Here is a 10,877-nt window from a genome sequence, read left to right on the forward strand (position 1 = left end):
AGCTTCCCAGGGGCCCGCCCTCCCCTCTCCAGGGGACTACGCTCTGGACACCAGCATAGTCTGTACATAATATCACCTGCTCCGCTGCCAAAGTCGGGCCCGTTCTCACCACGTGTTACTCGGACGGGGCTCTGGTCTGAATTCAGCGTTTCACAAAGCAAGTCTCGGCCTTGCCAGGCCTGTCACTAAGCCCCAGTTTCTCCCACAGCTTTGTGCTCCTGGCAGCCCCTGGACCCGGCCCAGCATCCGCTCCTCAAGAGGAGGGCCACTCTGCGTGTTCTTGAAGGATCTGTGCTTCTGTAGCCAGGACTGACCACCCAAAACCCTATCCGAAACGGCTCGAGTGGAGGGGGTGACGGTGACAACAGGGCCGGGGTCTGTGCGAGACTAACGGGACTCTAGAGCAGCAACAAGGAGGGAAAGCGGAGGAAGCCAAGCCCTACAGCCCACAGCGGAGCGCTGCCCCCACGCGCCCGCCGCACCGGCCAGCCCTAGCCAGGAGCCGCCGAGCCAGAAGAGCGGCGACAGAGCGTGGGAAAGTCGCCTACCCAACACCCCCCCCCCAACTGCGGCGGCCAGCCACAGCCAGGCCCTCCGTGCGGGACGAGGACAGGCCGTCACTGGGAGCCGGGGCTGTCGCCTTCTGTCAGCGTCTTGAAGTCCATGGAAAGGGCTTGTTCCTCCGCCTGGGGCGGCCGCTTCCAGTCAGAGCGAGTCAAGATGTAGAGCACGGTCACCCCGAAGCCGACCAGCAGCAAGCCCAGCACGTTGGCCAGGACACCCTCCGCCTCAAACGTGCTGTACTTGGCCCTGCGGGGTGAAGCGGAAGGGAGAAGCCCCCCAAGGGGTCACGGTCGGACCAAACGCCCTCCGCACCCAGAAACAGCAGAAAGGCGGCCTGGTATCCCCGCCCCAGCCCCGCCCGTCCCCTCCCCGGAGGAAAACCAGGGCCTCGCTAACTCGGGGGACAGCAGACCGGACGACGCTCACCCAAGTTTAAACAGCAGCGCCTCCTTCAGGCCCAGCAGGGCGGTGCCCACGGACAGGAGGAAGATGGCGGCGCCGAAGAAGACGTGCTGTGGGCGGTAGCGGCTCCGCAGGGAAAACGAAGCTCCGGGGAACAGGAAGAAGCTCAAGCCCACGAGCCACTGCGAGGAAAGGCGGGGGCTGCCAGGGACCGAGCTGGCCATCCGTCTGACGGAGCCCAGGACGCGCCGACAGGCAAGGAAGCAGAACCCCTGCGCCCACCTGTCGGGCTCCCTCCACCCTAAGAGCTTGGGTGCGGCCGCAGAAAGCACCGGGGCGGAGGTCCCGCCGCGGCGCCCCAGGCCTTGGCCACACAGACGTGCTCCGAGGCACCCTCGCCCGGAAATCCTGGCTTTTGCACCCATTTTAGAGTCCGCAGGCGGCCGCCCGCGGTGCTAAAGCACCTCTTTCACTTTCAGGCACACGGCCCGGAAGTGGGCCCTGGTAGGACACCCGTGTCGCCCCCAGCCCCCCGTCGCGGTGGGCTGAAGCCTCACCTGCACGAAGTAGAGAACCAACACGAGGAGGCCACACCAGCTGTGCAGGCTGTACAGGTCCGCGTAGCCCTTCTTCCGGTGGTAGTCGAACACCGCCACCACGCCTGGGCCGGAGAGAGGGGCCGCATGAGGACAGGGCTGCTGGGGAGGTGACCCAAGGGAAACCCGACTCGCTGGCACTTCTGGGATCTGGTCCCAGCTCGGTGGCTGCCAGCACCCAGTGTCCCAGCCGGGGATGCCCGGACGGGGGCGGAGAGACGGGGAGGGGACCGTAACCGAACTGGAGTGGAGAGCAGACAGATCAAGCAGCTCCCTCCCCAAGTCCAAAGCAGAGGTGGGGACAGGGGGCGCCTGTGCCCCGGAACTCACCCACTAGGGCGATGATGAGCGCGAAGACGTGCAGCAGCCCGTGCAGGACCTTGGTTGTGCGTTTGGCCTCATTCCTGAAGACCCGGTAAACCAGCAAGGCTTATGGGGGGCGAGAAAGGAACCGTGAGGCCGGCCTGCCACCGGCACCAAGGAGACACCCTTCGGCTGGGGGAGGCGATCAGAATGACGGACTTGTCAAGGTCCTCCAGCCACAGCCAAGGGGAGAGAAAACAAGGCTCCATGGGGCCTGGCAGGGGTCCCCGGATGTGTGTCCCCTAGCAGCCCCGGCCACCATCACTTCCTTGTCCGGTGTGTGTGGTAGGGTCATCGCACAGTGATGCCGAGGTGTCACCAAGCTTCTGCGTTCACCTCTTAGCTATGATGAAGAGTCCAGGATGGAAGCCTGAGCAGACACTCACGACCTTTACCAAGCACGCTCCCGAGACAGGGAGACGGGGAGCCCCCAGGTCCGAAGCTCACTCCCCACCCGGTCACTGCGCTGAGCCAGACAGACCCAGGTGGCACAGGGAATGCCTCTGCGGAGCGGCTGCTGCGGGAGGAGTGGCTGTCACCAGGACCACCTCTAGGAAGAATGGGTCAAACAGATCCAGACTTCTCCTTAGCAGAGGAGAAGGCCACAGATGGCAAGTGGGGGCCAAGCACAGCCCCCCTCCTTCAGAAAGGAGCTTCAGCTCTGCCAAGTCCATCACCCACCCCTGACACACACGCGCGCGCACACGCTCACACTCAAACCCACCCTCTTTCTCCCGATATCAAACCGTCCCCATAGAAGCTGGCCTCAGCTCATAGCCCAAACCCTGGGCTTCCTGCCCTAAGCAGCACACACACCATTGGATGCTCTTGTGGAAAGACCAGGACAAGTAGGAAAGGAGTTGCCACCCCCACACCTCAGGCCCCTGGATTTGGATGCCTGGTGTCCCCAGGCTCTAAGCCAGCTTCCTTCCTGTCTTTTGTGGAACAACCTCAGGACAAGAGTGTTTGTGCAAACAGCCTCTCTCAGGAGCGGTTCCAGGCGCACAGCGGGACTCACCGTCTCCCTGCAGGAAGATCAGGCCTATGACCATGCAGAGCGGATGCACGTTAAACTGCAGGGCGCCCTCCCAGGCGATGCCGCCCCTGTACAGACCGAGCCAAGCCCCCGTCGTGGCCACCACAGTCAGGCCCAGCAGCTGGGAGAAAGCCACGTAGTAAGGCAGCGCTCCGGGCGTGGCTGCCAGGCCGGCCCGACTGTCCATGCTGCGGCAGCTGCTGGAGGAGAGACAGACAGCTCAGAGCACCACACGCCACACCCTGGCCTCCCAAGGCCAAGCCCCTCTCCCCCCCTCCCCCAGGCCCCTGTGCTAAAGCCGGCCACCCCAAGTCTCTAGTGGGGTCGGCAGAGGTGCCCCGCTTCCCCAGAGACAGGCCAGACACCGGCGGAGAGAGGCCACGAGGGTGCAAGTGAAGGTCCCCCAAATTCAGGTGGGAGCAGGTGTGAAGCCTGCACCTGGCTTTACGTTCAGTTTCACGAGGCCCTGGGTTTTCTCAGGGGCCTTCACAGAGGAGGGACAGAGAAGTGAGGAAATCCCTCGAACGAACAGGGTTCCTCACCGTTTGTCCCCCAAGTGTGTCCTAAGGCCATCGGGTGCACTCCCCGCCCCAGTGTGCAAGCCTGCCGCCCGAGATGAAGAGGAGTCCTGCCCCCCCCCCCCACCGCAGTCCCCTGCTTATAGCAGGGATGTGCTCGGACCCCGCTTCGCCCAACACACGTGGGCAATGGGAGCAGCCAAGCAGCCTGTTCCCCCTGCGGCTGCCTCTTCCCCCACCCACCCTGCTCAGGGCAGGCCCATCTGCACTCCCGCTGGCCTGATGCTTCCAAAACTAAAGTCACCAGAAATGAGCCCTACAGGGAACAGCACCTCGCGTTCAGGGCTCCTGGTGTGTTTCATACACGTCACTCCGCTCCCGGTGAGCCTGCGTGGGGCTGTAATCAGGGAGTTACTGGACCCATGCTACAGATGAGAAAATGGCAGTTCCAGGAGGTTTGGGTGGGTGTGTGTGTGTGTGTGTGTGTGTGTGTGTGTGTGTGTCGCATTTCCTGGCTCCTCTGCCCAGTCCACCCCTCTGGTAGTCTCCTCCACACCCCGCCCCCCCAACCCCTACCGGTTAGGACGAAGGCCTCGTGCCAGCTTTTCACCCTGAATTGGATGTTTCTCCTGACCCAGAGCCCAGCCCTGGCCCAGACACCCAGGAGGGAGCAGCAGCCTGGGCACAAACAAAGATGGCCTCCATCCGCCTTGCCTTGCCGCTGGGGTGTCCTGTGCCCACAAAAAGGTGCTCTCCCCCTTCCCAGTCCTGGCCTCGCCTAGCACTGCTGGAAACATCCCAGGGAAAGACAGCCGAGCAGAGACATGCCTAACAGGCTTATGGTCCCCTGCTCACAGCCGACGTGTGCTCTTTCTCTCCTCTGTTCTGCACAAGAACTTGTGTCCAGTCGGCCTGGTCTTCAACGACTACTAGGGAGGTTACCCCCCAGTTCTCTCTGCCATATCCGAAAATGTTGGCAACTTCACCATCAAAAAAAGTCAGTGGCAGTGGGGAGTGTCACTAATACACACTTCTTACAGTAAAATGCAGACTAGCAAAAAAAAAGGAAAAAATTACAAGTAATCAGCATTTTCATGTGTGTCCTTACATCACTTTTGTCTAGAAATATATACATTATTTTATAGAAACAGAATCTTACTGATTTCTAACCTGTTTTAACGTCACAGTAGGTCCTACTCATCTCTTCACGTCAAAGAAAATCCATCTACTTTACACCATCGTTTCAATGACGTCACGGGATTACAGGCTGCGGCTGTTCCGTGCTTTAACCAACCTGTTGAACCTGTTGTTCAACATTTAGCTCCTAGTTTTTCACTAAATAAACCAGGCTATGTGATCATCTTTGCACATGTGTCTAATTAATTCCTCACTGGAGAAACAGAGGTTTTTCACATTTTATCAAATCATCTTCCAAACACACTCCCACAGCAGGTAGCAACACCTGTTTCCAGAAGGCCTGGCGGACAACAACCCTCTGCTTCTGAAACGCTTGTCTCTGTATCTGTCACCTCTACAGGTAACTCCTAAATGTACGGCCCGTTCAGTGCTCTCCCCCAAATACAAACCCCATTTCCATTTCCAGCCACCCACCATTCGCCTCTACCGACAACCCACACAACACTCCAAACGCGGCAGGTCCAAAGTCAACTCATCTGCCCCTGACAACCAAGCCGGTTCCTGTCCGTGCACGTAGCCGATGTGGCTGCACCCCCCGCCCCGTCGGGCCCTGACATCCGTGGAGCGGTCAGTGGAGACAGGCCACCGAATGCTGGAGGATTTCCCCTGCCCCCCCACCCCCGCCATCACTTCCCTCCTGGCCATCCTCCTTGCCACCACCCCAGCCAGGGCATGGGGCTTCTGCTCCAATCTCTACACCCCCCTGCCACCCCACCCCGCACAAACAGCGCCCCGCCTGCTGGGGAAATGCCACCTCTGTAACACCACCCCAGCTCCCAACTGGGTTTTCTCACCAAATGCACTCAGGAGACTCTCGCTTCCCCTACCGCCCTCTGCCTCACACTTCCCGGCCTTACTCCCTGTTCCCCGCCACTCGCATACACCCTCCCCACCTCCTCCACTCACCCTCCCCGCCATCCCTCGGCCCACAACCTGAGCCCGGCATCTCATTCATCTCTGGCCAGTCCTCTGCACCGCCAAGCCGGGCCGGGGCTCAGTTACCCCGGCGGCGGTCTGCCTCCCGGGAAGCTGGCCTGCGCCCCTCTGCTCACCTGCCCTGGGAGCTCGCGCAAGGCGGGCCACGCGTCCCGCTCTTCCTTGGATCTCCTCCGGGATCTGATGTCTTGCACTGACTCGTACAGGAAAGATCTACCAAACAGCTGCTGTCCCCGGGTCACCTGTTCTCAGTCCTCCTCCCCTTTATTAGATTCATCCCCAGAACGCCCGGGGCACAGTCAGAACCTGATTAGCTCTGAAGGAGAAAGAACACATGGAACGTGCTCTGCGCCTGGCTTCCGCAGCCCAAGCTGAATGACCGACGACAGCAGCAGGAGCTCAGGGCAGCAAAGGAACTGTCGCTCCCCGATCTCGGAGCTACTCCGTGGCCACGCCAGCCAGCCTCCTACTGAGAAAGGCAGAAATCAAAGCGAGGGTCTCTGCAGAGCTGTGAGGTTGTGACTTAGAAGAAGGAGTATATAGGATGGAGCTCCTAAAACCCTTGGAATTTCCCAACCACCCCAGAAACCTGCCTTGTTAACGAGCCCTTAGATAACCTGTGGGCGAGGGCTGGTCGCCAGGGAAACCAACCACGTGATTGACGGCTGGAACCTTCCGTTCCACCCTCTCTCAACCTCTAAGGAGCTCTCCGCTGGGGATTTGAGTTCCATCGCCAATGGCCACTGATCTAATCGACCCTGTCCAAGTAATGAAGCCTCAGTTTAATCCAAAAGGAGCTTCCCAGAGGACGGCTACCCTAGTTCCCCGGGGATAGAAAGAAGCTCCTACGTTCACGACCTTCGGGACCTTGCCCTAATGTTCCTCTTCCATCTGGCAGTTCCTGAGTCATAGCCTTTTCAAACAAATCTACTAAGTAGAATGTTTCACTGAGTTCTGTGAGCTGCTCTAGCAAATTACTTGAACCCGGGGAGAAGGCCAGGGGAACTTTGCATCTACAGCCGGTGGGTCGGAGCCACAGGGGCGAGCCTGGATTTGCAACTGGCCTCTGAAGTGGGGAGCAGTCTTGCGGGACTGAACCCTTAACCTGTGGGCTCTGACGCGATCTCCAGGTAAACAGTGTCGGAACTGAGTTAACTTGCACGACACCCAGTCTTTGTCCGCTGAGAACTGGAGAAGTGGCTGGTAATGCTGAAAAGGAGACGCACTCTGGGATAGCCGAAACCACCAAATGGGGGGCTTGAACGTTCTGCACTGCAATTTCCCATCCTGAATTCCCCAGAAGTCCGAACCCTAATGCTGTTTGGAGCAGAGCGGAGAGGCCTGCCTGTGTGGCTGGGAGGATGGCTCCCCGCTGATTGTAAGCCCCCTCCTCTGTGCTCAGCCTTCTCTCGCTTAACCTCTCTCGCAATACCACTAGGATAATAGGAGTGTTGTCCCACTTTAATGGGGAGGAAACTGGGGCTCAAAGAGGATACATGACACGCCCCAAATTATCAGCCACAAATAGCTACTCAACGCATTTATTCATCGAGCACCTGCTGTATGCTGGTGAGACTACCAGATGATGGAGCTATACAGGTAAGACGTGAGCCCTGCCTTCGAGAAGCTTGCAGACAAGCTGCAGAGCAGATGCGGAATTTTTTAGTAAAGGGTGTTAAGAATTCAGGCCGCAAGCTCAACTCAGGCCTCCAAGGGCACTTGCCACTATCCACCTGCTTTAACACAGGGAGTGACTTGCCCTAGCAGCTGGTCGTTGGGCGGAGGCGTGGCTTTGCCCAGCATGGAGGGTGGATCTGAAAGCAATCAACGATCTGAACGCGCGCTTGCCAAAGAAGTCACTTTGAACCAGAGCACCAAGAAGACTCTCTCTGTCCCATGCCAGTCCTCCTGTGTCCCTCACCTCTCAGGAAACCAGGCTCCTAAGGGAGGCCCATCACCGCATCTAGCATGGCGTCCCCTGCCGGCTCTCCTGGGAGAGAAGGAGGCAAGATGGGAACAGGCAGTTAAGAGCAAAGGGGGTGGCAGGAGGGCAAACCAGGCATTTCTTGAGATTTTCACATCAGCTGCTCCAAAGGCAGCTCCCCTGCCCCATCCTTGCTGGGAACTAGGCATCTGGGTGATGAGGCGTCCAAGAGGAAACCATCAGTAAAGAATGACCTTTGGAACTACGAAAGCCCAAGCTGTCTCCTCCACTCTTCCTTTCAGTGTGAAAGTGATTTAAGCCCAAGCATGAGGGAAGCAAGAAAACTCACACCAAGCAAACCATCCTGCCTCAGGCAGGCATGTGTCTTGCCTCCAGGTGGCCTCACAGTCAGTAAGCTCCAAGGGTGAAAAATCCAGATTCACAAAAAAGACAAAGCAGTGAGTGGTTCTGTGCTTTACAGAACATGACCTGAAAGATTCCTTCAACAACAGCTTATTTGGTTCAACATCACGGACAACCTATCTTTGGCCAAGGAGGGCCTACTTCCAATGCTGGAGAGAGAGCACATTTCACTGACTCCGGTTGGAAACTGACACACCCACAAACACATTTTTGCATGTGCAAACTTGGAAATCAATTGAACTTGGAAATCAGTCAGGAGTCACTCCCTAGTAAGCAGCTGCCTTTGAATCATGTGCCTTCGGTTCCCAATCCAGACAGTGACAACACTCTCTCTCTCCCTTCCCAATGAGGCTGCTCCCTTTGTTCCGGGAGCAGAAGCAGCAGCACCAAGGGCCTGGAAGCTGCCATTCTCCACCCCAAAGCTCTCCTCCACCGGGGCAGACCGGAGTCTTAGAAGCAGAGGAGGCTCTTACAGCCCCTTCCACAGCCACTCTCTTTCCTGTCAGAGCACAGGATGGGGGGGACAGTTTTGGCAGCTTCTGGAACCCTAGGCTGAGACAGTCACACACCACCCCCACCCCACCCTGTCCCTCCCACCCACACTTGCAGGCCAGATCCATTTAATGCAATCAAACAGGCACAGAAGCTACCCTCAGGGCTTGACAGTGCTCAGAATCACTCTCTCTTCCCGATTCCACAGTTTCATTTAAAGGCCACCAGGCCTAATCTCATTATGGGGACCAGACACTGTGCCTGTCCTAGAGCCTGGAAGCAGGCAGCCTGGCCTGGCCACAGCCCTGCTTGTCCGCAGCGGGGTTTTAAAATTGGGTTAGAGAAGATTATATTGGGGACAGAAGTTAGAGCTTTTCTTGATGGGTGAGTGCCGGGAGGAGGGGACAACCCAATTGCCCTAGAACATCCTAGAAAGTGATGGAATCGAAGGCAAAATGAAGGTTGAGGTGTCAGGCAGGGCCCCAAGTAGCCTGCGGGAAGAAGCAAAGCTTGAAGTCAAACACTGAGCCTGGTTCTCCATTAGGTACAGTGGGCTTGGGTCCAGGGTTCCCAATACTTGCAGGGACCCACAAAAACTGTTAAGATTTCTGCTAAATCAGGAGGAAGAACAAATTCAGTGTTGAAAAAAATTCTTTAATTTTTAATCCAACCTGGACTATATCTGCTTTATACCAACACAGTTGTAAAATATAGGGTGTCTTTTTTTTTAAATTGTTATTATTTTTAGTGGAAGAGGGGTTCCACCAAGGCAAAAGTGCCTGGGACACATGAATGCAGCTCGGGTCAAACACATGTGATCTGAAAGCCAGCCCTACTGTTTATGTGCTCCTGGTCAAGCCAAGTCCCCTCTCTGGACCTGCTTCCTCATCAGCGAGATAGGGGACATCGAGTCCCACCTTACCACTCACTGGCCTAGCAAAAATTAAGAGGGATAACTATGTACGAGAGCCTAGCAAAGTGCCTGCCACATGGTAGACATTCAGATAACAATCTAATAAAAATAAATCTGGTCCTAATGGCAGCTTGGTTAGAGTCACACATCAGAAGTTGTTGACATAGAGGTCTGGGGCCAAAGAGAGTCAGAAGGCAGCAGACAGCAGTACCCCTCTCATAAATCCCTATGCCAATTCTGTCTACTCTCCGGCCATCCCCCCGCCGCGCAGAAACCCCTGGATCTGGGGCCGATTCCTTCACCGGTGCCTCCCGGTGCTGCTGCCCCACCCCATACCGGACCAAGGAAGGCGGCCAGGGCTGGGAAGTTGTGGGGCAGGCAGGGGTGGTTCCCCCTCCCAGTCCAGCCGGTTTCTCCTGCATTGGGGGGGGGGGGTGACGGTGGTGGCGGTTTCCAGCACCCTTTCTCTATGTGGGTCTCACCCTGGCATTTACAAGTTTTCTTTCTGTACTTTCTGCCTCAAATCCAATGTCACGAGAGAAATCAAGAGATCCATGAGAAGGTGGCAAAGCTTTGGCATTTCTTCATTTGCTATGAAAACAAAGGAATCGAATCCGGAAGTCCTGAGGTGGAGCTTCATTTAATGAGACTTAGCAGCTCCTCAAAGACTGCCAAGTAAGGGAGGGGCAACCTCCAGGAAGAAAGGCTGGGGCGGGAGGGGGGTTTTCCAGCGGGATCCCTGGGGGAAAGAGCAGGTGGAGACGGGAGGTGGCTCTGTCTTAACCCAGGCGTCAAAGGCAGCAGCGGACCCCCACCCTCGGCCCCGTTCTGTGCCCGCTGTGCCCACAGCTCTGGGCCCACCAGGGCCAACCCCATGAGCCAGGGTTTCCCAAACGAGGAACTCCTTGGCTAGGTACTTCTCTGCAAGAGGAGAGGGGCAGGCTGAGGGAGGCCCCGCCACCAGCAAAGCAGTTCGGCCAGTCTCGGTTTCAGGTTTCCAAAGAACGGTCGTAGCAAATGTTGGCTGATCCACGCCTAGCTTGTTTCTAGAATATGGCCAACTATCAGGCGTGAGGCCCTAGATACACGTGAGGTCACCTGGCGCTCGGATTTAACTTCCGCGGACTGGCCCGGAGGCTGACCCAGGGCCCGAGGCCGACAGCCCTGGCCCGGCGCACGGCCTGCTCTCTCACCCCCCGCCCTGCTCCGCGGGTGAGGCGGCGGGTGAGGTGAGGGCTCGGGGTGCTGGCGGGTGAGGGGCTGGAGAAAGACCCACGGCGGCTCGGGGGGCGGGCCCGTTCCGCTGCGGGCACACCTGGGCCTCCGTCCCGGCTCCGCGCCGGGGCTCGGCTCGCACCCACCCGCCCGGGCCGCCTACCTGGCCGGGCGCCGGGCCCGGAGCTCGTCCCCGCCGCGCAGCCTCACCGCGCACCGGCAGGTGAGCTCCCCGCGCCGCGCCCCTGCGGCTCGGCGGGTTCCGCCCGCCGCGCCCCGCGTAGAGCTACGGCGTCGC

At 58.2% G+C, this 10,877-nt stretch overlaps 1 protein-coding gene across 7 annotated transcripts; it reads right to left on the minus strand.

Moving 5' to 3' along the window:
• On the minus strand, positions 1-10,870 carry LOC123928911 (transmembrane ascorbate-dependent reductase CYB561). Of its 7 annotated transcripts, none has more exons than XM_045983978.1 (8): positions 10,743-10,812; positions 7,534-7,602; positions 5,729-6,078; positions 2,944-3,158; positions 1,893-1,991; positions 1,524-1,627; positions 991-1,148; positions 1-810 (listed from the first exon to the last, which is right to left on the minus strand). In XM_045983978.1, exons 4-8 carry the CDS (start codon positions 3,146-3,148, stop codon positions 618-620), a joined length of 759 nt encoding a protein of 252 aa, XP_045839934.1. In that variant the 5' UTR covers positions 3,149-3,158; positions 5,729-6,078; positions 7,534-7,602; positions 10,743-10,812; the 3' UTR covers positions 1-617. The 7 variants fall into 7 exon arrangements, with proteins under 7 accessions (XP_045839934.1, XP_045839929.1, XP_045839933.1 ...); XM_045983973.1 differs by having other exon boundaries at positions 2,944-3,161; XM_045983977.1 differs by lacking the exon at positions 7,534-7,602 and having other exon boundaries at positions 2,944-3,161; positions 5,729-6,081; positions 10,743-10,813.
• Positions 10,871-10,877: the final 7 nt, after the last annotated feature.

This window comes from Meles meles, chromosome 18, assembly GCF_922984935.1.
Source record: "Meles meles chromosome 18, mMelMel3.1 paternal haplotype, whole genome shotgun sequence".
NCBI lineage: Eukaryota > Metazoa > Chordata > Mammalia > Carnivora > Mustelidae > Meles > Meles meles.

Bases quoted from the DNA above. Each gene is read 5' to 3' on its own strand.
- LOC123928911 (XM_045983974.1), bottom strand. From the start codon at position 3,148: ATGGACAGTCGGGCCGGCCTGGCAGCCACGCCCGGAGCGCTGCCTTAC. The intron at 1,992-2,943 runs GTGAGTCCCGCT...GCCCCCCATAAG, and splicing joins GATCTTCCTGCAGGGAGACG to CCTTGCTGGTTTACCGGGTC. The intron at 1,628-1,892 runs GTGAGTTCCGGG...TCTCCGGCCCAG, and splicing joins GCTCATCATCGCCCTAGTGG to GCGTGGTGGCGGTGTTCGAC.